The sequence below is a fragment of the Natator depressus genome, chromosome 10 (assembly GCF_965152275.1).
Source record: "Natator depressus isolate rNatDep1 chromosome 10, rNatDep2.hap1, whole genome shotgun sequence".
NCBI lineage: Eukaryota > Metazoa > Chordata > Testudines > Cheloniidae > Natator > Natator depressus.
In genome coordinates, this window is record NC_134243.1 from 31,524,356 (window position 1) to 31,551,463 (window position 27,108).

A 27,108-nucleotide genomic window follows, 5' to 3' on the forward strand; every position below is an offset into this window, starting at 1 on the left:
AACTCATCTCCCAGCCTCTGAGCACTGACTCTTCTGGCTGGTAGGACTGTGGACCTCAGGGTGTCCAGTGACTTTCTCTGGCCAGCTGAACCCTGACTGCACAGGACATGCAGCTGCTTCACTTCTCTGGTGTAAATTTACCTGATCTGGTGCTGATCCCGTAGTGGAGTAGAGCGTACACAGGGGATGAGACCGAAGAGGTGGGGGGTGCAGGTGGTGAAGGGAAATGAGGTTAATAGGAAGCAATCGCTCTACCCAGATGGACAGGATGGGAGCCCGGCAGCTGAGCCCATCACTCTGGGGTAGCATTCACCCTACCTAGCTCATGTTCCTTTTTATACAGCCAGCTCACCGGTCTGTCTCCTGTGCCCTCATCAACTCCCTCTGCCCCATTCAGCAATCAGTGTCCCAGCCAGGTCCTTTTCTCTGGCCGACAGCAAAACATTCTGTGTGAAACAAATAAGGGTGAGCATGGATCAAAGAGGAACCGAGGCCAAGATGCCCAAACTTGGGGGCCTGCAACCAGGCTTTCACATTCACAGCTCCTAGCTGGAACCTCCTGCCAGCCCAGGTCCCATCCATACAGGTGTCTAAATATGGATTCAGGCCCCCAGGTTTGAACACTTTGGCCAAGGTACTCAAGAACCCATTCAGGCCAGTGAGCAGGTCGCTAAGCATCAGCCAGGCCAGAACCCTCCCGCATGTCCCATATGTATGGCAACGGAAGACAACCCCCATGGGATGCCCCCCCCCCCACTCCAAGTGCTCCGTGCCCCTCCCACTCCACTTCTGTGGGTGACAACAGGAGGTGGTTTGAGGTGGGAGGTATCTGGGTTGGGGCAGTGCTGGAATGTTTACATCCATCTCATGTGCTGCTGGGGGCTTTCAGAGACCTTTCACAGGAGATTGTCCAGAGCCCTCAAAAGTACTCTGTTGGGTTTGGTCCTGCATTGGGTTCCCGGACCAGGGGGCAGGAGAGACAAGCCAGCTGGGTGGTCAGGCTCTTCCATGATACCCAGGGGGGAGGTTTCTCTAACCTGCTAGTTCTGAGGAGCCCCCACAAACACCCTCCCCACACCCATTTATCACTGTGGTCCATGAGGCTCTGGAGGCCTGGGCACACCACTTACGCCATGTTGGTGCTGTTATGGCTGCTCCGTAGCACGCAGCAGGGGAAGGGTTGGCTCCCCAGAGAGGTGCTCGCTGCCTGCAGCATTCCTCCAACCCCTGGAGAGGGGCAAATCTACGAGTGGAGATCAGGTCACTGGCAGTGCAGCACAGGGAGCCCAGCACACTGAACGGGGGGGACTGCCGGGGTGACATCAGCCCCAGGATCTCCTGGCCCCAGTGTCGGGAGGGGCTCCAAGCTGTGTACTAGCCTCAGTTACCCTGGGGAGGGGATCAAAGGGAGTTCTGTCGGCAGCAGGCACCTCTGCATATTCAGGCTCATTTGACAGTCAAATCTCCTCTGGCTGCAGGGAATGTAATAAAGCGAAAGCCAAAGTGACTGTCTCTACATACCTCACCCCCTGCTTTGACGACTGTGGGACATATGGACAGTGCAGTCTTCTGAGAAGACATGGCTACCTCTACGCTGGCTGCAGCTGTAAAGCTGGTGAGTCCCCTCTCTCCGGAGCCTGGGCTAGCCTTCCGGCAAGCCTGCATGTCCACCCTGAGGCAGAACTTCCCCTTTCCTATGTAGGGACTCTGACGTGCAGGCAGTGGAGTCCAGGGGCTCCCGGAGCTGGAGAGTGTAGGGTGAAACCACCGCTCCCCATGCAGCCCCTGCACAGGCAGTGCTCAGAGACCCTGTGCTAGTGAAGAGTAGTGGAATAACCCACTTGCAGCAGCTAACAGCCACCTCCAGCTTGGAACAGCTGGGGAAGGGTCCTCTGGCTGCAGCGCTTGCTGGTCTGGGCCCAACTTCCCCTTCCTTACGAAAGTAGCTCCAGGACCATGATCTTCCAGCGGCATCGCTAAAGGACAGCAATGCAGGCACTCCTGGGCCAGGCTAGTGGCAGTGAGACAAAGGCCTCTCACCCTTAAGAATGCAGTGATCCACAAAGAGCGCCTACATGTTTCTTGGCCTTATGAGCCGTGAGTCTGTATCAAACAGAAAATAGCCCAAGGAAGATGAAGGATGACTTTGCTGGTTGCCTCTGTGTGTTTAGGCCCCGTGTAGCCATCAGGGGGGTGCCTGTTCCCTGACTGTTGCAACATGTCTAAGAGTTGCAGCGTGGATGGGATAGAGCCATGTCCTTGTAGACCTTAGCCCAGTTCCTGAGACATGGGTAGGTCCTACCTACCCTACAATATTCATTTTATTATGCTGAGATCAGCACTTGGAATTCACAGATGGGCTTCTAGACTTTCCTCCTAAATTGCAGAGCTGGGTGAACACCTCCAAGTCTTTTCTGAACACATGCAGGCACATCAAAACGAACTTCTTGGACCTTTGTGTTTGCTTTCCATGAGTGGCCCAGAAGGGCCTGTGAATACTGGAGAGTGTTGGCCCGAGCTCTGCAATTCCTAACTGAACGTTCACCCTACAAACCTGTTCTGGAGAGTGACATCCATCCAGTCAATCAACAGAACTGGCATCCAATCAAAACTAACCCACACTCCTGGACCTGGGACTCTAAATGCCTCAGAGCAAGTGGCTGGCAAACCCATTGCAGTCTGGGGTTTCACAGTAATTACTTCACAGATCCTTTCAGCTCTGGACAAACTTGAGAAAATCATAAGCTCCTCACAGTCACAGAGGTGTTATTTGCCCAAAACTCCTGGCTGTCCTCAAATTCCAGCCAGTTGCTTCCTGGCTGTCTGGCTGCAGCCATGTGGCCCTAGAGCGAGAACACAGCCTCCTCTGTAAACTGTGGCATTGGTTTACAATCCTGGTTCTCTGGCTTTGTAGGAATCTCCCCCTTTGAGTCCCCAGCCACTGGAGAGCATCATGCCCCAAGCCACTGATCACTGTGTCTGAAAAATAGCTTAGCGAGTTGAGAATGCCTGGAGATGGAGAGCCCTGACCTCCAGGAGGGATTGACAGACCCACTGCAGCCCATCTACAGCCATCCCCGATATCCCCCACTGTACAGGAGCAGTACGGAAACCTCTCCAAAATAAGGGTTAGGCGCTGTTGGGATGTTCCCCAGGCTTTGGGGTCTGGGCCAGTGCCAGTGTAAATTGGAGACTGCACCCTCCCGGGGCTAGCGCATCACTGTGTGCTGGGGGCGTGCTGAGAGCAGGAGTGTCACTGGCTGAAGGTTTCAGATGGGCAGTTGGAGCCATGTTAGCTGGGACCCTTGGCTAAGCACCAGGAGCAGGAAGAGGTCTAGTGTCCATTTGTCTCTTGTTACTGCCAGCCAATGCACATTGCCTGTTGGAATCACTGTGACCCCAGCTGAGGCATCCTTCCTGAAGGTGCAGCCCACCCCATTCCCTGCCAGGTTGAGCTGCTGCAACAGAGCCTGGAGTTGCAGGAGCAGGGGAATAGGCAGATGGCTAATGCAGCAAGTGCATTCGGTCACCCACAGAATATGGAGAGAGGAGTTTGAGAGGGATATGGAATTTGTCACGTGTGGGGATGGGTTGTGTGTGCCTTTGCTAGGTAATCCTTGGGCAGCTGTTGGCATGTTATGGAAGCCCTGGTGATGTGCCATTGTAACCTCTCTCTGCTGTGTTCCAGGTTGGAGCGGATGGAGCTGCACTGATAACACTAAAGCCCAGTCTGTCGGCTCACAGAATCTGGCCACCCTTCTGCTCACTCTCAGTAACCTCATGTTCCTGCCAGCCATTGCAGTTGCTCTGTATCGCTACTACCTGGTTGAGGCCTCTGTTTACACCTACACCATGTTCTTCTCCACGGTAAGTCATGTCTGTTTGCTTTGCCACCCAGCAGCAAGTTGGTGCGGGGTGTTGGGCCCTCTGCAGAGGCTATAGCCACTCCACTACCCCCACCCTCAAAGTGATGGCTCCTGTAGCCTGCTTCTCTATACCTGAGAGGGAGAGGCTTAGCAGGAGGGTGCTCTCTTCCTATAGCCTGCACCGTTCTTGGGAACCTTCACTGCCATCAGCCGGGCACCTCCAGTGGAGAACAGACCTGTTAAAACACACATGCCCGGCCCCATGTGAACCCTCTGCCTGTGCTGGTGAACCTGACAGGGCTGCAGCTCAGTCCAAAACTTAGCATGAAAAATATCATCAGCCTTCCCACTTCCAATGTCATGTTAGCATCCCAGTTGGAGCCTGATCAATGGGAACCATGGGAGAGCTGTGCGGGGGTGGGGTGCTCATCTTGTGTGTTAATTACCCTGTCTCCCTGTGAGATCAATTCTCTCTGTGACTGGGTGCACCCCTCTGTAGGGCGCTGAGGCAGACATGGACCATGCAGGCCTGGGGGGCAGCCACACTGCACTCAGTGACAGCTCACGCTCTGCCTTGGCTAGGTGGAATAGTGGCCTGGAGCCTGGACCTTCCACTTAGCCCATGAGAGGGCTTATATCTAAAGTAAAGCAGAACAACCCCTCCACTCCCCTACTCCACACAGCAGATCGGGACAGAGCCCTGGAGAATACACCCAGTGCTGTTCCTAGTTCCTCCCCCACTGAGTGCAGGGAACCCAACAAGCCAATGAGGCAACTGAATCTCTGCAAGGAGGTGAAGGGGAGGCATTAGTCAGGACTGAGCAGGGTGGCAAGGAGGTCTGCAGAAGGGGAATGGGGGTGCTGCTACTACGACTTGAAAAAGTGCAGTCTCCAAAGAACAAGGTTGCCGAGCCTCCCCTCCCCCCACCCCGATTCTTGGGCCCTATGGGTGAACTGCAGAGCAAAACCTCCACTGCCTTCAAAACCTGTTTGCTTTGCAACTCTTTTACACTAGAAATATCAGGTGCTCCCTTTCCCCTCTCAGCTGGGGAACCCTTGGCAAGATCTCTGGGGGACCTGAACAGGGATGTCATGTGGGGCTGATCTGTCCCAGGCACTTGCAGATGGGCTGCCGAGTCTGTTGAGAAACCAGCATTTCTTCCCCATCAGCCCTTGGCAGGCCTGTCACCAACAAATGCAGTTCAAAAGCAGATGCTCTCCATGCCTGCAACAAGGCACCAGGAGACCTTCCCTTCAGGTACTCGTAGCTCCAGGGCTGAGCCTTCTGTATTTGTCTACCAACTCCGTCCAAAAAGGAGCTTGTCAGCCTTCTGCTGCACTTGGCTCTTCTTGTTCCCTGCCTCTAGTTCTACCATGCGTGTGACCAGCCAGGAGTCGCTGTGATGTGCATCATGGATTACGACACTCTGCAGTACTGCGACTTCCTGGGCTCCGTAGTTGCCATTTGGGTGACGATCCTGTGTATGGCCCGAGTGAAGAAAATCTTAAAATACGTGAGTAACGGGCATTCACTGCACAAAGCACCAGTCACCCTGCAATGTGAAACACTCAAGGATCAGCACAAGGGCTGTTGTTCTGCTCTTAATTCCACAGTCTACCAGCCAGTCCAACCCATCTCCTACAGCTGTAGACTCTCCATTCCTGTTATTCCACAAGGAAGGGTTCTCCTCTAGTGCCTCCATATGATTCAAAGTCCTGCCCTATAGAAAAGGGAATCGGTTTCACAACATCAGTTTAGTTTAAAAGCCAGTGCAACATTTCTAATACAGACAAGCACTAAGGCTTCATGTTGAACTGCAACACTGGCATTTCCTGGCTTCCTGAGCACTGGGCCATGCAGCCTGCATCAGTGTTGGGGCGTGGCCTTTTCCATTTAAATTCCAAGGAGATTTTGAGAGAGCCCTATTTCCATAACTAACTGGTCCAAGTGAGCAAAGGCCACTGTGCTCTTGGGGCGCAAGTCAAAGGCCACTGTAATTAGTGGATAGTTTCCCACTGACATCACTGGGCTTTGGATCAGGCCGGGGGTGACGTAGCAGCACATGGCTTGCCAAAAGCTGACTAGCATTGCAGGCTCCATGCCCGCTGTTGTGTGCTGCTCTGCGCCCTTGTAGAATCATAGAATAACAGACTTTAAGGTCAGAAGGGACCATTATGATCATCTAGTCTGACCTCCTGCACAACGCAGGCCACAGAATCTCACCCACCCACTCCTGTAACAAACCCCTAACCTATGTCTGAGCTATTGAACTCCTCAAATCGTGGTTTAAAGACTTCAAAGTGCAGAGACTCCTCCAGCAAGTGACCCGTGCCCCACGCTGCAGAGGAAGGCGAAAAACCCCCGGGCCTCTGCCAAGCTGCCCTGGAGGAAAATTCCTTCCCAACCCCAAATATGGCGATCAGCTAAACCCTGAGCATGTGGGCAAGACTCACCAGCCAGACACCCAGGAAAGAATTCTCTGTAGTAACTCAGATCCCACCCCATCTAACATCCCATCACAGGCCATTGGGCATATTGACTGCTAATAGTCGAAGACCCCTAGCCCCTTCGTGGCATCCCCCTTCAGTTAGCTGTAGACTATTACGCATCTCCTTTATTTGCCCTCACTGAGCCAAATTCTGTGGATTTAGCTCTTGTAATCTCTCCTCAGAACTCGGCTTCTGCAGCTTCCTGACTATTTGTGTTGGGGAAGCGCTGTGGAGTCCAGCCTGGGCCAGGCCCTGCTGTGTAAACACACAACACCAAGACCATCCCTGCCCCAAAGAGATTTTCTGTTGCTTTTCTCTGACCCTCTCCAGTTTCTCAGCATCAGGGGCTGCTTAGCACTGAACCGGCTCTTCCAGAGCCACATTGGTGGGGCGGGTGTGGCGCTTCTCTCGGCCCAGGCCCAGGCAGCGTTTTTTATGCTGTGCTGTTGTATCCCATCCAGATTCTGGCACCTCTCTGCAGGATTCTCCCTTCCAGGGACCCTGCGTTTGAGTTAGGACATTGGCACCCACAGGAGCCAAGTGACAGCAGTGCTGTGCAGCACCTTGTAAAGCAGTTCCTGATGTCAGTGTTGTCCTCTCATCTTCCTTAGGTTCTCTTTGTGCTGGGGACCCTGTTAATTGCCATGTCCCTGCAGCTGGACCGCAGAGGCATTTGGAACATGATGGGCCCCTGTCTTTTTGCTCTCATCGTCATGATCATGGCATGGGTAAGTGACTGCTTTGCTGGGGCTGTGCTCCATTTGTTACTGCTTTGAGAAACATGTTTTTGACAAGGTGGGAGCAGGGAGGAGCTGCTGCAGTGGGTGAGTGGGATGAGATCCCTGCCTGCCCTGATGAGCAGGCCTCAGGCAGCCTCTCCTCTGTCCATGGATCAGGGTGACCTGGGCATGCACTGACCTTGGTGAAGGGGAAAGCTTAGGTACTTTCAACTTCTGTCTCTTCCTTAACTTGTTGCCATAAGTTAACTGAGGAATTCCCAGGTTACCAATCTTGGCCCGGCCCAGCTGCTTTGGCAGCTCTAACTCGCCAGCACATCTCATGGTCAAACTTTGATTGCTGGCTACATATGTGCTCTGGGGCTTTAAAGGTACAACAACCGTGACTTGGGCATTGCCTAACTCTGTGTGTTTAAATGTGTAACTTGGTTGTTCTATTAACTGAAGGTATTTAGGGCCCTGAATACAAAATAGGTCCAGGCATTGCATCATGCTGGGGCACACTCTCTCAGCTTCCTTTCTCAGGACTGACATGGTACAAGTGACCTCTCTTGCTGGGAGGTGCAAACCTCTTAGTTATCGGTTTGTCCCCCTCCTGTCTGGATCCCTGGGTACCAATGTGAGCGTCTGCTGGTCCCCACAGAAGAGGTGGGTCTGTGCTGCTATAACCCTTCTCTGGTATTGTGCCTTTAGGTTTACCATGGAGTGAAGCGCCGCCATTGCTACCCCACATCATGGAAGCGCTGGGTTTTCTACCTCATTCCAGGGATCACCTTGGCTTTCGTCGCCATCGTGGTGTATGCATTCATGGAAACCAATGACAACTATTACTACACGCACAGCATCTGGCACATCCTGGTGGCCAGCAGCGTGGCTTTCCTACTCCCGCCTTGTGACAAGCATAAGAAGCCCTGGGCCTGGTCACAGAAGCTCATCTGTCGCTATCAGATATGCAAAAATGACCGTGAGGAGCTCTACGCGGTGACCTGAGTCGGGCTGGCGCGTGCAGGGTCACAGGCCAGTGGGATGGAGGGCTTGCTTGGGCCCCTCTTCTCCAGACCAGTGAGAACTGCCACCTCTGCATGCTCAGAAATCAGTAATGCACTTGTTTGCTAGCCAGGGCAGCACAATGGCAGGAGCAGGTTTTACTGTGCAGATGCTGGGCCTCTGCCTCCGGGGAAGATGGTGACAAGGAGTCCCTGCACCCTTCCACGGGATAGGGAGAGGCTTCTAATGTTTTTTATAAATGAAGGAATAGCCTGCATCCACATGCCACCAAAAAGACGAGAGCTCCATTCCCTTCCTGCCATGGCACTGGTCTGGGGCTCACTGTTACCAACCATAGCAAGGACTCTGGCACCAGAGTGCCTCTCCCAATGCCAACTCCTCACAGAGGGCTCCAAGGTGGTGCCTGGCTTTGTTTCCACCAGGAGTTCCTGTGATCTCCCCTCGCTTTGCCATGGTAAGGGCAACTACCCCAACTGTTTATGAGCTGGAGCTGGTGGCCTCTTTCAGCAAGGCATGTCTGTCTCATCTTGGCATTACTGGGGAGCTGCAGGGGTGCAGTGGGCTGCCCATCCCAAAGCAAAACTATGGAAATAGAGGCACACTGTGCTCACGTGTTCTAGAACTAGCTGCCCCTTTGCCCATCTCCATGATATGCTGAAGGGTGCGAGTCCATCACACCCTGCTTTGTGTTGGGGGAATAATGACTGACGTGGAAATTCTGCCACTGAAACAAGAACCAAACCCCAGATCAGGCTACTGCTTTCTCTCTTGTTCCTATCAAGTGTCAGGTCAGCAGCTGCTGGAGTTTGTTTAAATGCCCTTAGCGGCTATAGCAGTTCTTGTGATTGCAGTAGGTAGGTGAGTCCTGGATAGAGGGTCTGTCTTAGGAGGAGGGGGCAGAATAAGACTGACATCCCATGTATTGGATAGCTGTGTCTTGCTGAACATGGTGGGACAAATTTTCAACCTGGCCTTAACTAGGCCTCCCTTTCCAGAGGTTGAATTATTTGCATCCACAGCTGAGATCATGCCGATGTCAAAGTGCACGTACCGGGGCAAAATTGCAACTGCAACTATTTGTGTGCAATTTGTGGCAAGCAAAAGGAAGCCAGTGCCTGAACATCTGGCCTGGTGGATGTTCAACGTATGCAACTTCTGGTTTTTCCCTCAGGGATGCTGACTATTTTATACTTGGATCTGGTGTGACTAGAGGGTTGTATATTTCCTGTATACAATATGGAGTCTGATTGCTATTTGACATCAAGGATCCTTCCTTCACAATGATCAGCTGCAGAGGAAGACAGCGAAGGCTCTGTTTAAACCCTGTGGTTGGGAGAAAGGAAGAGAGTAAGAGCTGTTAATTAAGGGCACTTTCTCTGGGTAAGATTATTTGGCTTTTGAAAAATAGCCCAGTATTTTGCCAGCTGCTTACAGCCTCGAGCTTTACCCTTCTCTAGCAACTAATCCAGCCACCAGCTAACTTTAAAGTTCCAACAAACTCTCTTCAGGGGGGCTGGGCTAGATTTGGTGCAGGTAAATCTGGGGAAGACCTGCAAGCTGAGTTGACCTGCATCTTGCTCTTGGAGTAGAAGCAGAGATGAAAACTTCACATTGGTTGCCATATTTCTTTACAAATTAATTTTTTCAAACAGACATACAGATGAGCGAATAACACTCATTGTACCTAGATGAAAAAGCCACTAATGGAAGGGAAAAAATGGTTATGGCTATTGCAGGTTGTTTAGAAATACTTGTATCTCTTCACTCCATGCTACAGGTAATGTGGATTTGTATGGAAGAGGCTGAGTGGTAACACTAAGTGTTGTGGTAGTCCGACTTTTTAGTTTTTCCAAGCAACATGAAGACAGGATTTTTATACTGAGACATAATGTCCCAAATCCACTGGCCTTTGTTGTTCTGCTATAGGCTTGGGTCTCTGTCTTATTGTTCCTTTCACCTCCTGTAGCAATGCTCTAGTTAGTAATTTTGTACCTTGTTGGAGCAGGATTTCAAACACTCTGGGATTCCTATAACTTAATCACCAGTTTTTAGCGCTTTCTCTTCAGTTGTTACTACTTAGTTGTAAGCTGAGCACTGGCCTTAGAGGATTGTAGTACATTGTTTGCAACTCTTTCATACATAGAATGCTGCATTTGCAGCTAGGATGCTGCGCATTAACTAGATGGAGCAATAATACTCTAATTTATGCCTTTTTAATATAGTTTTCAATGCTGTGAAGCACATTGAGCTTTGGGATGGCTGGGGGGTAAATACCTGTAATTATTTTGCTAGTCTTATTCCTCTTCATCCTCAACACTATGATTGGAAAGAATTATCTTGTATAGTTTTACTGGGAGAAATAAATACTTTGTCAATTACCTCGGGTAGAATTTGAGCAGATGCCAATATTTAAATACTTGATTTTTTTGCTGTAATTTTTGTGGTTTAATTTTATTTTATATAGTGAATTTTAAAGCTTCTCGTTTTTATAATTTAATAAATGTAATTATACTTGAGATCGTCCAATCTGCAATGGCACTTTCTGGAATGGGATTTTATATTTGTATGTCTAAGGCAAGAAATCAAATAAAAAGCAAAACCAAGTTCTGCAGTCCCAGCCAGTCTCTTCTTTCATGGGGATGATTGTGTGGTGATGGTGTCCTGGAGGCTGAAGTAATCTCTCCATAGAACAAGCTTAGCATAGACAGCAGCAGTGCATGTTTCCCCCTTACCCACCAGTGAGTCCCCTTTCCTGGCTGTAGGGAACCCACTGTGTGAGGGAGAAGAGAGTTCAGGCTTTGTGGCACATTCAGTCCGGGGCGCCTCTGCTGAGACCATGTTGGTGGCTTTTGTGGTGTGCATAAGTATCCAGTAGGAACTGGCCTGGAAGCACCAACCTCCTTGCACAAAGAGCGCTGAACAGGCAGGCAAAGACATGGAAATGATCACTTCCTGCCAGGGTTACTGGCAGAAAAGCCGAACCATGATCTCCCTTTCTCATGTGGGGGAACCCTGATCAAACATCTAAAGCAGCATAATTCAGTGGAATTGTTCCTCCCCTATTGCTTGTGCGGGTCAGTGCTGACCTCATGCCCCCATCTTCTGTCTCTTGCTAAATGTTCTATTTATATTATGTAGCTGGGTCTAATTTTCTGGTGTAGACTAGCCCAAAGACTCTAAACTCTTGGGCCTACATCCAAAGGGCCTATGAAGTCAGAAGGCATCGGCCCAGGACAATAGCTGCAGACAATGGATTAGCCATTCCATCTCATTTTATATCTGGAACAGAAAGTGAGTAATGGCTGGTCTACACTAGCATTCTTCCATCTACCTAGCTACCGCCTCTTTGGGAGGTGGATTTATTACAGAAAAGGGAAAACCCCTCTTGTCACTGTAGTAAGTGTCTACACTGAAGTGCTACAGCGGTACAGCAGTAGTGGTTAAGTGTAGACATAGCCTACATATAGTGCCACCAGCACTAGCAAATGGATAATCCACCTCAGTTTAGCAGGTGCAGCCTCCCATGCACTACGTACTAGAGTCAGGAAGGAGGGGATCGTTCCTGAAATAGGCACTTCCTCCAGCCTCCTCCAAGACCGATTGCAAAGCTTTGTGTGGGTATTCCCAACTCCAGCACAGACCTCAGTGAGAATGTACTCTTCAGAGCACAGTGGAGAATGGCTCCTCCTGGCTGGAACAGGAGATCTGTGTTTGCCTTGTGAGTGAGCCATAGTACACTCCCACATTTCATAGGCCCATTTCTGCTCATGTGCACAAGGCAAGGACTCACTCCAGAGCAGAGTGAGGGCCAGCAGGGCTGTGGGAGAGTGTGGTTGAAATGTGATGTTCCCCTAAACATTTACTATTGCGTGGGGCAGGGCTGGCTGCTACCCACCCCATCTCACCCTGCACAGGCCACCAGCACTAGCAGCTGAATCACAAGGTCTGATGCTGCTGAAAGCCTAAAGCCACAGATACAGAAAACTGCAGTTAGCAGACTGCACAGCTCTTGCTACTCACCCTGTACAGGCTGTCAAAGGGCATACAAACATACCGCTTTCAAAGCAACATCAACCAAGCCAGAAAAAATCCCTCTTATTCCAGAATAAGAGCATTCAGAAAGGGATTTCTACGCATATAGCTATAGTGGTATAATTATACCAGTGAAGTCATGCTTGTAAATTGTCTACAATCCATAGTGTCTGATGGGGGAAAAATAGGAGCCGATGAAGATAAAGCCCTGCTTGAAAATAAAACAAGCAGAACCTTTTGTGATGCTGGCAGACCAAGTGAGATCAGGGCCACAGGCCAATTCATTTGTGTTAGTAGAGATCAAAGTGTTTAAACACCAGTCTTGTACAAACTTCATGAAAACGAATGGGATGTAACTTGTATTATTTTCACTTGTCTGTGTCCTGCTATAATGTAATAGCAAAAGTTTAGTGTCTATACCCCTGTAACTAAATAACCCATCAAAGAAGTCTTGTGAAATGCTAATTTCGAAGCAAGCTGCCATTATGTATGATGGTCAGAGGTCAAAAGACTAAGTGCATTCCTCACTCCTGGGCATCAAAGGAAAACCCCATGTGGGTAAAAACAGCTTTCTTTCTGGGTGAAGAAACTATAAATATGATTCAAAGAAAGCTCCTGTATTTCTGGACTGTTTGGATTCTTACAGGGACAAGTACCAGATGCAAAGCAGAGATCCCCAGAGACAATCTGGGTACCCTGAAAAGACTTTTGAGAAACTAGCAGTTTATCACCTCACTGCCACCACTTGGAACTACAAACTGTAACTCACCTGTTAATATCTTTTATTATCCGCTTTAACCTCTCAACTCTTATTTCCTTTTCTTAGCTAATAAACCTGTAGTTACATTACTATAGAATTGGTAGCCAGTGTTGTCTTTGGTGTAAGATTTGGAGTACCAATTGATCTGGGGTAAGTGACTAGCCTGTGGCAACCAGGAGCAACCAGATATAGTGTGATATGGGTTGGCGGTGGGGGTCTCAGGGGGTTGGAGTGTGGGGCTGGGGCACGGGCTTACCTCCGGCAGCTCCCAGTCAGCAGCACAGCCGGCGTGCATAGATAAGCTTCCTGCCTGCCCTGGCACCGCAGACCCGGGAAGCAGCCAGCAGCAGGTCCAGCCCCTAGGCTGCAGCCCTCGCCCGCAGGCACCGCCTCCCCCAGCCGGTGTTCAAGGCGGGGGCAGCGGGCGTGGAGCCCCTGTCCGCCCAGGAGCCAGACCCGCTGCCGGCTGCGTCCAGGGTGCAGCGCAGGGTCAGAACAGGGAGGGACCAGCCTGCCTTCGCCGGGCAGCAGCGCCGCCGGGATTTTTAATGGCCCGGTCCCGCGTGCAGACCGGGGCGCCGCGGTCCACCGCCCTGACCTTCCGCGACGCCGCACTGGGTCGGGACCCGCAGTCTGAGAACCCTGCTCTAGACACTTCCCTAACAACGAGCGCCAGTGGGCACCCGGGCCCTTGGGGGGGGTCAGTGGCTGGATTTTCTGCATCTTGGAGGTGGCTGCCCGAGCCTGGCCCCTGCACCCCCCCGACCTCAGCCCCGCACCCCTCAGCTGGAGCTGGGCTCGCCCAGGCCCCGCCCCTAGCTCCGCCAGGCGGGGGGCGGGCTGCGCCCTGCAGCAGACGCGCTTTGGTCCGCTCCTCGGCTCTTCCCCGGCCGCGCTCTTTCCACGGCCCCGAGAGGAGGGGGGCGGGGCTTGCGAACGACACCAGCGGCAGCCAATGGGGGGGGGGGGGGGAGCCTCGCGGACAGGGCCGCCGGCTCGCGGGTTCTGTTTCCGGTGGCAAGAGGAGGGCTTTCCGGTCCTGGGCTGCCAGGCCCCCAAGGGTGACTGCTCGCCGCAGCGGGTGGCTGGTCTCGCGGCTGTCTGCGCTCTCCGGCGGCCGAACTGATCCGCCCTCTTGTCTGTTCACAGCGACCGCTGCCTGATGCCGCTGCACAAGTACCCGCCGCGGATCTGGGACGCGCTGAAGCTGAAGCAGGGCATCTACGCCCGGCTGCCCGCCCATTATCTCAAGTCCCTGCAGGACAGTACCCAGCCCACCCCCGTTCACTGGAAGCCCCTTGGAGTGAAATATAAATTAAATCCCAAAACAGGCCAACGGCAACGCGTGCAGGATGTTCCTATCCCCGTCTACTACCCCCCCGAGTCTCAGCAAGGGCTCTGGGGAGGAGAAGGCTGGATTTCCGGCTTTCGGTATGCTGGCAATGACAAAGTGAGTGAGTTTGGAGTGCGGCTGAGCCGCATCTGAAAGGGAAAACAAAATCACTACACCTCTACGCCCACGTAACGCGACCCGGGATAAGTTGGGTTCGCCTACAAGGTGGGAACGCTCCAACACGCTGCTCTGAGCAGCGTGTTAAGGGTGCCGGGCCAGAGCCGAGGGGTTGGATCTCCCCCGCAGGCTGGGGCCGCGTTGCTCCGCTTCCCGCCACTGCCTGTGATTGCCTGTCAGGGGGAGTGGCGGTGTGGATAGCGGTCAGGGGACAGGGGGTGGGGTCCTGGGGGTGATTAGGGACGGGGGGTCTCTGGAGGGGGCGGTCAGGGAACGAGAAACGGGGTGGGGGGCAAAGCAAGTTCGATATAATGCTGTTTCACCTATAACGCGGTGAGATTTTTTTTGTCTCCCGAGGAGGACCTCGTTATATTGGGGTAGAGATGTAGTAGTGTAGGTGTGTTCTCATCTTATGGCTTCATTTGTCTGCTGAGCGAACTGGGCCAACGCTAGGAACAGGAAGCAAGTATGCACTGAGTGGCTGCCACCGCTACGCTCTCTAGCACGAAAATCAGAAGGGAGGAAGAAATCACCCCCCCAACCCACACACTCTTCAGTAGCAGGGATTTTGGGTGGCAATTACTGTAACTCTTATTCTCTTTTTTTCACCAGTAGTATCCAGGCTTCCAAGCTGGGGTTTATTGTCCCTCTTTCTTCCACCTGCTCCGATAAGAGCATCATGCGAACTGTAGTCTACTATACTTTCATTTGTTAATCTTGAGAAATAATTCCTGTTTATGCAGTGTTGTAATAAGCTGTGTAACCAAGACCCAACCACATGTGCAATAGGGGTTGCTGCATCCTTAATGTTGCCAAGGCTGAAAAGCTACAAGACATTAAGAGGAGAAGAGTGCTAGGAAGCAAAGTCATAGCTAAAGTCAGGCAGTGTGAGGAGTGATAAATTTAGCCCCAAGTGGTTTAGAAAGGGGCCCATGCATCCTGAAAGTCATTGCTTTTTACCTGGTGTTCTGCAGATAATTTTATGATTGGAAGCAGAGTTTGGGAGGGGCATGCCAAGGTCAATTCTGGCCATGAAGTTTGGAGGTGTATTTCTAACTGCCTAACTAATGACCTTGGTAACTAAAGAACTTAATGTAAGCCACTTTATTTCTCCTTTTGTAAGGCCATGGATCTTGTCTCCTGTTTACATAGAGAGTTCTTGCCTTCGATGTATTTATTCAAGATGTGCTTTATGTAAAACCGTATTTTCAAACCCATAGACTGTCCTACAACTTGCAGGCCTGTTCCTCTGGCATTTGACTGTGTTGAACATAGATAAGAGACCTTGAGCACCAGCCTCTTAACTTTAATCAGGAATAAAGTTAAACTTGTTCAGTCTAAAAATGTTATTTTCAGCTTGGCACCCTTCACTAGTTTATAAAATGAGACCAGGTACTAGTCTAAGTTGTTTCATTAAGGGTGATGTTTAAAGTACTGTATGTGTTTATGGTCTGTGAAAATGATACTTTATTACTTCACAGAACCTGCTACCTGTGCATATTTAGTCTTATCTGTTGACTTCACAGACCCAAACAAGTTCCTACTCCTGTTGATTCTGCAGTGCCAGTACAGCTCTGGAAGAGAACTGGTGCCTACTCTTGTTTAAATGTGTGGCAGTTCTCCAAAAAGGGCACTATTTTTAAGTTTAATGTATCCACACTCACATTATGTATTTGAAAACTTATTTTGTGTGTGTTTAAGGTGAGGTATGGTGTGGCGCTGTCAAATGGGGCTGTAAGCATGTAGGTAAGGTGAAACAGTGGTACCCAAAATGAGTGTAACTTTTTTCAGAGTTCCAGAAACAGTGCAACATAACTGACCATGGTTTTTCTGTTTAAATTAATTTCAGTACCTTAATGTCATGCTTATTGGTCAAAGCTAGCAAATGACAACGTATTAAAAGATTTTTGCATGGGCAGTTTTCCCCCTCAGAAATGATGCTGTTTAGCATGTGGCAAAAATGGCTAATATAAACATATACTAACATGAAATATTTTCATATCACATGTTTTATTTGTCAAAGTATATCACATGATTATAATAATTTTCTATATTTTCAATTGCAATTTGCTGATCTGATCAGTCTCACACTGAAGATTGCACACCACTAGCAGTAGATTACATACCCATAGCTTGTGCTTCGTAGTGGGTAATTCCTAATATGCTTCTCTATTTGTGAGCTTTTATACATACAATGTAGCATCTAGTCTGCCTGCTAGATTTTAATTTGTACTTGCCTAGGCAACTACCTATTGAAATATTCTAGAAACTATTGTTTTAATTCAGTGACACTTATTCACAGGTCAGTATTAGTGTTAGAGATGACAGCTTCATATTACAAATATCCAAAGGCCATGGGAGAAAAAAGTGGCCTAACAAGAAGTAGTGAAGACAAAGTCCACAAACAAGTCCTTGCTCCTGCACTGAAGAAGAGCATGTTACAACTCTTAACAACCATGTCAGCAACAATAAGACAAAACACATTTGATCCTCCATTGCACCCAGAAGAACACTATCAACATATCTGCTGAACTGCATGTCACATCAGATGTACAAAAGTCTCTGCTGCAGATAGCAGATGTTGGGGAAGAACAAATGGAGAGATTTGAGAGAGATGAATGATTGCTCTGCAATTTCTTATACATACACAGTTCTGCTTATCCTGTCAAACATGAGAATAGACTCTTAAAATCCACAGCAGGCTTCTATCAGGCCTACATATGCCTTTGCTCCCAACAGTAATGATGTTGACTAGAAATGTCAGCAGTGCTATTACATTTCAATGATACCTGTACAAATCTGTTAGACTTTGTAGATCAGTGGTTCTTAACCTTTTTTTTCATTTGTGGACCCCTAAAAAAAATTTCAGATGGAGGTGAGGACCAGTTTGGAAGTCTTAGACATAATCTGCGGACCCCCAGGGGCGCGTGCACCACAGGTTGAGAATCGCTGCTCTAGGTTGTAACTTCAAAGCATTACAACAACAAAAATCCAATTTTATGTCTTGAATTAATGCAACTAACAGAAACAAATGCAAATATTTCAAAGTGGTCATTTTAATGTGCTGATGGTGACATTATCACTGTTTCTATGGTAATGGCATCAATTCACAGCTTCACATCAGACCTCATCTTAAAGTAGATATAATAAGCTTTCAAATGATATACCGGGGCATGTGTGTGTGTAGAGAAAGTATACTATGTCGACCAAATTGGTGGTGTTTGCTGCCCACCTGTTTTGCAGCGTATTCAGAATTGTCGACTGAATTCCAGTGTTAGGTTTTAGTGTTGGTGATGTGCAAAGCAGAAAGAGCCCAGCTTAACTATCAGATCCCAGGGTTAGTGTGCAGGGGTGGCAGGTAGAACAAATATCATTTTACTTATCAGCTGAGCAAACTTGCTGTGGAATTACTGAGACCCAATACCCACAGACTTCTCCAGTAAACCCTTCATTCCATTTTCAGCAAATCGTACCTAGATTTAATTTCTGTACCCAGCAGGACTTTATTCTGTAGTTCCTGAAAGGCTCTGAGGGCCAGATCCTCCAGGATATCAGGTGCCCATCTCCCATTGAAATCTGGTGGTAGTGGAGTACCTAAATACCTTTTGAGAATCTAGAGCAAGTTCTTGAGACAGGAATAAATCCGTTGCACAGCAGAGCCGACAGTAATTAGCACTGTGTTTGTCTAACCTAGGTGTGTGAAACCAAGGCTTCGACAGACAGCAACAGGGTGTCTACTTTCCTATGGTGTGATTAGGCTTCCTGCCTCAGGGCTAGTCTTTGGAGGTGTTGGGATGCCAAACAAGCCACGTTTGTGCTTTTTGTAAGAGTTTGTTTCGTTCCTAGTAATCCCTTGATGTGTCCTAGGATGGTGGGTTCTTGGGTCTTGGAACGGCATTGTAATGTCTCCAGCCTTGGATCAGGGCAAACCTGAGTGCGAATGAAACCTGACAAACGCTAACCGGCAAGCAGAAGGTGATGTGGGGGAGCAGGCGGAAGTCATTGGGTAGGGGGGCACCCCAGCTTAACTCAGTTGCGGATCACGGCAGCTTGCCAGGAGCTTAGTTTGCATAAAATGGAGTAGATTGCAGTGGCTGTGAGAAGTACTTTCCAGCATGCAGTGTAGCCTGGCTGCCCAGATTGAATGCTGGGTTCTGAGGTCTCCACATGTTATATCTGTGGTTGAGCCCTGTTTGTCCATTCCTGCCTTAGGGACTCTGTGACAAAACATAGGCTCTGTACTGCCATGTCCAAACATAGCCAATGTTTGTGGGTGCCGTTGTATGGTCTCTTCTGAGTAATGTGGCCATTAACAGAGGGATGATTTATTCTTTGGGAATTTTGTTTGTCCCTATTAGCTTTCAAACAGACTGAAGAAGACTTGGAAGCCGCAGCTTTTTGAGCGAGAGTTGTATAGTGAGATCCTTGACAAGAAACTGACCATTACAGTCACCATGAGAACCCTGGACCTGATCGACGCAGCCTATGGATTGGATTTCTACATCCTCAAGGCAAGGCGCATGTGTTTCTGCTTTGCTGAGTTATGTGGGAGGGTAGGCCCTTGAACTTTTCCCCAGTGAGATCCACATCAGCAACTTGGCAGTCACCACAGTGCTGCACCCAAATCATGTAAGTGGAGCTGGTTGCAAGCACCCTAACCTTAATATGGCAGTGCAGCCCTAAAGGTCCCAGCCTGCAATGCTCCATCTTGATTTTGGCATTAAATGTTAGGGTGGCTGTGACTGTATTCTAGACCTCTCTGACTCAGGGGCCTCACTCTGACCACACCTCAGAGTGAGTTGAGTTCAATGTAGATGCAAGAGGTTATTTCCAGCCTTAGGTGGAAACAGCCTTAGGTCTGTCCTCAAGTCTTTCTAGTGAGAGCTTCAGCAACCTCCATGGGCAGATTATTCCACCAGCTAGTTGTGCAGCTGTTTGAAGCATTTTCTTAGCACCTAGTTTAAATTTCTTTTCTGGCTGTTACTACAAAGCTGCCTGTAAAATAGTGGGCAGTACTGAGGAGTAGCCACCAGTAGGTGGGGGAAGAAGGACTGACTGTTTCACTGATGTTGCAGAAAAGTAATTTACAGTCTTTTGAATCCATCCATCAACATCAATCAATCATCAAACTTTATTCCTTCAGACTCCAAAGGTTGATCTGTGTTCCAAGCTAGGGATGGATTTGAAACGAACGATGCTGCTACGGCTCGCTCGGAAGGACCCTAGCCTGCATCCAAATGATCCAGCAAAGAGAGAGGCTATCTATAACAAGTATCAGGTGGGTAATTCATCTGTTGTTTATCATCAGATCTGTACAATGAAGCTTGTGTGTCCCTCCTAACTGGTCATGTTTCCTAGGCAGTGGGATGATGAATACGTCAAGATTCTATTCTCAGGAGGGTAGAGTCAATTTTTTTTTTCTAATTCTATTATTTGGCCAGTTGTCATTTTACATGGGCTGTTTGCTGAGTGCACCTTTGATTGGTCAGAAGGGGAAAGACTCACGTTTTCGGTGTTAGCCAGAAAGACCTTGAAATGATCACTAGGCATCTTAACATCACCACTATGTTGACAGAGGGGCCATCTGAGCTGCTGCTGCAGTGAAGCCCTATATATGTGTGTGTGGGATACTGGTAACATTTAATGCAGCTCATGCATTGGAGATGCACCTGCTGAAGTAAGTCAGCACAGACCCAGTGTTAACGTAATACCCAGTTCCCACAGCTATTCTGACGTTCACTATGCTGACCTAAGACAGAGCCTGACAGCTTATATCCAATAAGAAACATACCTATGTTTGCTAAATGGAAGAGCACTAAGCTGCAGGGGATAAACTTCTTTGTTGGTCACCAGAAATGGAAAGTGCACATGTAAAATGCTCGATTCTTTTTACCATGATTCTGTTCCAATTAGCTCCTTCCAGTTGCCTGAGACAGTCCTACTGGAGCCAGTCACTAGCTTCCCCAGTAAAGATTGTACCATTAACCTTTTCCTCTTGTCACACAGGAATTTGTGATCCCAGAAGAGGAGGCTGAGTGGGTTGGGCTGAGTTTGGAAGAAGCTGTGGAAAAGCAGCGACTTCTAGAGAAAAAGGTGAGTTCTGAGTTATATGGGAACACAATGTCCTGACTCTCACTTGGGCAGCACCCACTGGCTGTGTGTCCAGTTGCTTTACAAAGAGCCCATGCAGTGCTCTCATTGATGCTGTGCTCTGAGTTGGGCACCTCTGAAGCGCCACGTTAATCAGCACAGCTAATGTGGACATGTTTTAAACAGGGGATGTTTAATGTTGGAATGATTTCTTTGGGGGTGTTTAAGGGTCAGTTACAACACACACACCCCATACCCTATAATGGAAATGCTTTGGGTCTGCTGGCTTCTTTCTTTTCAGAAGGAATCATTCCTCTGTGCCCCTTCTCGGTCACATCCATGCTGCTTAGGATATGTAGATATGACTGCAGGCTCCAGCTCTTCCCCCTGCAGCCCTATCAACTCCTCAGTTTCACTTGCTTTTCAGAAATACTCAACTGGAGCTTCTTAGTACTATGAGGTAGGGGCTGGGGGATCCCACAGGCAGCCACAATGCATCAGAAGAGAGAGGAGCTTCCAAGCTTCCCAGCAGCCTGCAGAGTCTGTGCCCCACACTCACTCCCAGTACTCCCCTCCTCCCACCTGTTTGCAACCTCAGCGGTCACAGAAACCCACAACATGGTGTGGCTAGTCATTCCTGAGCTTCATGGAGGATGGGATTCCAGGCCACCAATTCCAGGAATGGGGGTATCCTGTAGTAGCAGAGAGGAAGAAGGGACAGAGCATGGAAGGGTAGACAGTGGAGGCCAGGGGCAGTTATCAAGAGGCTTATGTGATAAACTCAGGACAGACGGCTGGGAGTAGAAAACAGTCCCAGAAGGTTAAAAGGCCCTCCTCCCTATCAGCTGAGGAGGGGTAACTACTGGTCAATTAGGATCAGCTGAGAAGGGGTTGCCAGAGAATCAATTGGGATCAGCTGAGAGGGAGTTACCTGAGGTCAATTAGGATCAGCTGATTCCAACTAAGGGCTACCTGAGACCTTTTTAAACCCTCCCCTGTTGGGGGAAGAGGTGGGAAGATAGAGAGAAGGAGTCAAGCTGCCTGTAGGCTAGGAGCAGCAAGACAGCTAGCCTCACCAGGAGGGAAGGCTGCATTCCCTCCCATAAGGGAAGAAAAACAAGCCCAAAAGACTGGCTGAGAGAAGGAATGGATTGCCCCAGCATCCTAGAAGGACTGTTTTACCCAAGCTCGTCTCACCAAGTGTCAGGGTTCCTTCCCCACTCTGAACTCTGGGGTACAGATGTGGGGACCCTCATGAAAGACCCCCTAAGCTTATTCTTACCAGCTTAGGTTAAAACTTCCCCAAGGCACAGATTTCCTTCTTGCCGTGGGATTGCTGCCACCACCAAGTGATTTAACAAACAGTCAGGGAAAGGACCACTTGGCGTCCCATTCCCCCAAAATATTCCACCAAGCCTATCCACCCCCTTTCCTGGGGAGGCTTGAGAATAATATCCTAACCAATTGGTTACAAAATGATCAAAGACCCAAACCCCTGGGTCTTGGAACAATGGAAAAATCAGTCAGGTTCTTAAAAAGAAGGATTTTATTTAAAGAGAAAAAGGTAAAAGAATCACCTCTGTAAACTCAGATTGGTAGTTAACCTTACAGAGTAGCAGAAAATTCAAAGAGCACAGAGGAACCCCCTCTAGCCTTAATTTCAAAGTTACAACAAAACAGAGATAAACCTCCCTCTAGCAAAGGGAAAATTCACAAGTTGAAAAAACAAAGGTAAACTAATACACCTTGCCTGGCTATTACTTACAAGTTTGAAATATGAGAGACTTGTTCAGGAAGATTTGGAGAACATGGATTGATGTCCGGTCCCTCTTAGTCTCAAGAGCGAACAGCCACAGAAAACAAAGAACCCAAAACAAAACCTCTCCCCCGCCCCAGATTTGAAAGTATCTTTTCCCATTGGTTCCTTTGGTCAGGTGTCAACCAGGTTACTTGAGCTTCTTAACCCCTTACAGGTAAGGAGGAGTTTAGGCTACCCCTATGGTTATGACACCAAGGCTAAAAACAGCTGAGGCTGGTGAGACTGAGAAGGTACTTTGCCACACTTAGGAATCCTCATGTGGAATCATTGGCCTCTAGCCTTACCTGCATGGATCAGTACTTGTGCTCTTCTGTGAACTTACTTTCTTTTTGAGACATCCTAAACAGATGAGACACAGCTGAGGGGGAAAGGAGGTTGCCAACATTTTGGAGGATAGAACTAAAATTCAGGGGGATCTTGATAAATTGGAGAACTGGGCTATAGATGATGTAATGAAATTCAACAAAGACAAATGCCCCCAGCCATAGCTCTGCCCTCATTCCCTCTGCCCCCAGGCCACCTGTGCCTGTACCCCCAGCTCTTCCCCCATCCCCAGTTCTGCCCCCAGCTCCGCCTTCAGCCCAAGCTCCTCTGCTGAGCCAACTGTGCAGTAATAGAGGGGGGGGCACGGACAGATTCCATTACTAGTCGGGCCGGGGGGGGGCACAACAGGGCACCACTGCTCCAGGTCTCTACTTTCGCTCACCACGCACCCCTACAACTCCAAAGTACCTTTTTCCTTCTTAGTCTCCTTCGCTCTTCCTCTGGCCCCCTGCTGCTATTTCTTTTCTCCTGTTTGACACTCTGAGTGCCTTATCTCCCAATCTGTTAAACTCCTTTGGGACTTTGGCAGAGGTGAGATGGTCGGGGGTGTTCTGCTGGAAATTAATGGCTGCCATCAGCTGGTCTTTAAATCTCTACAATTACAGAGCTTGTTAAAGCTGCTAGGTGTGCTAAGCAGATGTGAAGGGCTCTGTGCACCCCATTTCCCCTTTCTGATTTTCCCCAAAATCAATAGGGTTCTGCCCATACATGGGTAGAACGTTCCCTGAAATTTTGGAATTGATCGGATGTGGTATTCCAACATTACAACTTTACTTCCAGACACAGTCACATGCCATCAAGATGAGAGCAGGGCCCTGCTTTGCTCAGCTGGTAAAATGATCCAGCCCCTCCAGTATATGACCATCTGCTGTCCTGCAGCACTGACCTGGCTGAAATTGCTTGACGTGTACAGCTGAATGGACAGACTGGTCAGTTTTCACCATCCCCCCCTTCGGGATTCTAAGTACCACAGCCCAGTCCCCACTTGTGCAGCCTCTTCCCAGGTTGCTGTCTGGTCTCAGTCCTGCCCAGACCTCTACCTATTTTCCTTGCCCTTCTTAGGGCCATTTCACTCTCAGCGAGGTGATAGTGACAAAAGTTCTATTCAGAGGCAACAGCAAACTGCTCAGTAGAACGCCATGAGATGTTGTGCATCACTTTCTACCATATGTGCTTATGGCAGAGCATTTCGCAGGTTCAGAGTTGTGTGTGAGAAAGAAAAGACTGGGTGATTTTTCCCAGGGTACATTACTTTACACTTACTTGCATTGGTCACTGTGATCTGGGGGTGCCTGGGGCAGCCTTCACTGGAAATGCCAAGGGCAGGGCAGGGCAGGCTGCAAAAGGGAGAGCAGATAACCACCTGTTTTGGGAGTAACATTGAAGTTAAGCTCATCAACCAGTCACAAACTGTGCTGCTGATCCCCCACGCTGGTTATCAAGAAGCAAAAAAAGAAATCACACCGCTTCCTTTATGCATGCCAGTTTTCTTGGCTCCCAATCAGCACCTAGGTCCAGTACAGTGAAAAGTTATTTTAAACTCTGCTCACAAATACAAAAATGTTCTTCCGACCCCAATCGGTCAGCCATGTCACCAGGTCAGTATAGGTTTGGATCTTACCCAAAATATCACGCTGCGAGCCAATCATTTAGTGTCTAAAACTAAAGGTTTATTATAAAGAAAAAGGAAAGAATAACAAGAGAGATGTTAAATGGTAAAACAATCACACACATACAAAGACTTTAAAGTCCGTATTTCAGGTCCTTAGCAGTACTGGTGAGTTTGCTGGCTTGAAAGTTCCTCTGGAACACATCCACAGCTGGGTGGGTCATTCAGTCCTTTGTTCAGAGCTTCAGTTTGTAGCGAAGTCCCTCCAGCGCTATGAAGCAGGATTGTAGACAAAAGGGAGAAGATGAAGCTGCTTTTTATAGTCTCTTCCCATGCAGTCTGTGCTTCCTTTTTTTTCAAACAAAAAGCTGCCCAGCATATGGCTTGGAGGCCTCAGAGTTCTGTCCATAGGCATGCCCCTACATGCCTTGCTGAGTCATAAGGTGTATCTGCCTTCTCTCAATGGGTCAGTTATCTAGCTGATGGTCCTTAATGGGCTATCAAGCAGGCTAGGCAGAACTGACACCCAAACTGTCTGGGGGGGGGGTCACCCAGAAGCATAGCACAAGCTTTGAAATACAGACATACATATCTATAACCCATAATACAAAGGTGACATACACATATAAACAAGATTATCATATTTGGCAAAATGTAACATTTTTGCAGATACCTTATATGGCATATCTGGTGCAACTCATTACAATTTTACAATATTGATATTCAGAATATCCTTAAGTGTCCCCCAGATTCAGCACAGCGTTACAGTCACCATGATGCCTTTTCCTCCTAAACCATTCAGGAGTGAAGCCGTGTCCTTCCATGGGAGAGAGGGGACGGGCTTGGGAAAACGTCCCATGTGGATGTCTGTATTTCCAAGGGTGAGCTGCAGGTTAGTGAATGGAGAGGAGTCTTGGTGCGGTAGTACAGGTAGCGAGAGGCAGTGTGTGTAAAAGGTAAGGACTAAAACGCCCATTAATGATTGTTCATGGTTTAACTAGTTCAGTGGCTGTTGCACACTTTACCCCTTCCCTCTTCCTGTTGCTGCTCAGGTTCAGTTTCTCATTAACCCGTTTTCTCTCTCAGGACCCTACTCCTCTTTTTAAAGTATACGTGGAAGAGCTGGTCCAGCAGCTCACGGAGCAGTCACTCTCTGAATCAGCAGAAGTGAAGAAATCCTAGCTAGGAACAGCTTCCTGTCACAGCTTGTGGAGTGCGTGGCCTTCTAGGACTGTTGATTTCAGTAGCCCTCCTTCTGCCTCCTGAGTCATTCATGCGACAGAGAAAGGTATGCTGCTGAAGAGTTTGATCCAGAGTGATCACAGCTGCTATTACTCTCTAGCAATAGTGGCACAAAGTGAAGCCCGAATTTAGAAAGAAAATGGCCCCTTTTGGTCAGTGGAAGGACTTACCCCATAGCTTCCTGTCATGCGCCTGTTATACTGACCAAAGTGACGCCATCTGCCTCTGCAAATAATTCCCTTTGGGTCTTGAACTGGGAGCTGATTCAGATGCTTTGAACTGGATTCCTGATGTACAATGAAATGTACTTATTCAGGGCATCAATAAATACCTTTGTATCTGATAACCCTAATCCTCACTGCCTTTATTTGGTCTGTGTAGCACAGAATGCAAGCTTTAGGGATGAAGCAATTTAGGAGTTCAGGTCGCTTGCCCCAGTTTATATAGAAGAGCCAACTATTTAACATCTGAGATTCTGGGCTCCAAAATAGTGACAAATGTACATATATGCCAGCAGGTGGAGCAGTGTTCTCAGCCTGGGTGGACTGTATTTGTGTGTTACTGCTACACCATAATTCCGGTTGTATTAGAGTTCAGTTTAATACAAGATTTAAATCTTTATTTTGTAAAAATCTAATTGCAATGGCTAAAACCAAACCCTAGAATAAAGTGTAAGAGCTGTTTGAAGCATTCGTGGTGGTTTGATGAAAACTCAATACAGAAAGAACAAAGTTTAAAAATCACCCGCTTTGCCATTATTTCATTGGATTCTCACTCTTCTCTACACTCCAACATAAAACCATAACAGTGACCTCAGTAGGGTTCAGGCAGAGCCTTGTCCCCAGTGCTGGAATGGGGAGGAGGGGCAATGGCCCCCCCCACTTTTTACTGGCTGTGAGGGCAAGCAAGGGAGGGGAGGGGGCAGAGAGGAGTGACCTGGGGGAGGCAGGGTCTTTTGCAGGGGGGAGGAAGAGACAGCGCAAGAGTGGGGCCTCAGGGAGAAGGGGCCATGCGGGGGCTCAGGGAAGGGTGGTACAAGGGCAGGGAGAAGGGGCAGAGCAGGGACTCTGGGGGAACTAATGGTTTGGGTACTTGTGGGCCCCTCACTTTTAGGGTGCTTCCACTGCTCCTGTCCCCATTGCATGGAATATGGAGCAGCCAGATTTGCTGATCTGTTGATGTAATTAATCTAAAAGGATATGGGAGCACTGTTAATGTTTTACCCTAGTGGGTTTGATGAAGCTGAGGTATGTAGTGTTTTTGTTGGAGATGGAAGTGAAAGCCTTACGGAGTGCTGAAGAGTGTTCTCAACAGCATTTATAGCCCATATGAAGATAGAAAGGAATGCCCAAGTCTTTTCTCTTACTTCCATGCCTTTAAGATGACTTTTGTCCCTGCATTAACTGTTCCTAAATAGAGTTTTCTTCTTCAAATGAGGCTCTCTGTGTGTATTCCACACACTGGTGCACATGTGCTCCAGCTCCTGGAGTCTGAAATTTTTTTGCAAGCAGTATCCATTGGTACACGTGTGTCATAGCATTCTTCATGCACCGAACTGAGGGCATAAAAGCTGGTGTGAGCCAACACCTCTCCAGTTCCTTCTGAATGGTCCAAGTAGAAA

General features: G+C 48.7%; 2 protein-coding genes across 3 annotated transcripts in view; both read left to right on the forward strand.

Moving 5' to 3' along the window:
* Nucleotides 1–10,698, forward strand: part of PGAP6 (post-GPI attachment to proteins 6) — a 46,068-nt gene extending 35,370 nt beyond the window's left edge. For both annotated transcript variants that reach the window (XM_074965631.1, XM_074965632.1), the window contains 5 exons: nt 1,479–1,615; nt 3,689–3,867; nt 5,234–5,380; nt 6,968–7,084; nt 7,787–10,698. In XM_074965631.1, coding sequence (XP_074821732.1) covers nt 1,479–1,615; nt 3,689–3,867; nt 5,234–5,380; nt 6,968–7,084; nt 7,787–8,083 — 877 coding nt within the window. In that variant the 3' untranslated portion in view covers nt 8,084–10,698. The remainder of the gene's footprint in view (nt 1–1,478; nt 1,616–3,688; nt 3,868–5,233; nt 5,381–6,967; nt 7,085–7,786) is intronic.
* Nucleotides 10,699–13,912: 3,214 nt separating this feature from the next.
* On the forward strand, nt 13,913–25,833 carry MRPL28 (mitochondrial ribosomal protein L28). Its single transcript, XM_074964658.1, has 5 exons — nt 13,913–14,343; nt 18,762–18,914; nt 19,547–19,681; nt 20,410–20,496; nt 25,332–25,833. Exons 1-5 carry the CDS (start codon nt 14,056–14,058, stop codon nt 25,425–25,427), a joined length of 759 nt encoding a protein of 252 aa, XP_074820759.1. The 5' UTR covers nt 13,913–14,055; the 3' UTR covers nt 25,428–25,833.
* The last annotated feature ends 1,275 nt before the right edge of the window (nt 25,834–27,108 follow it).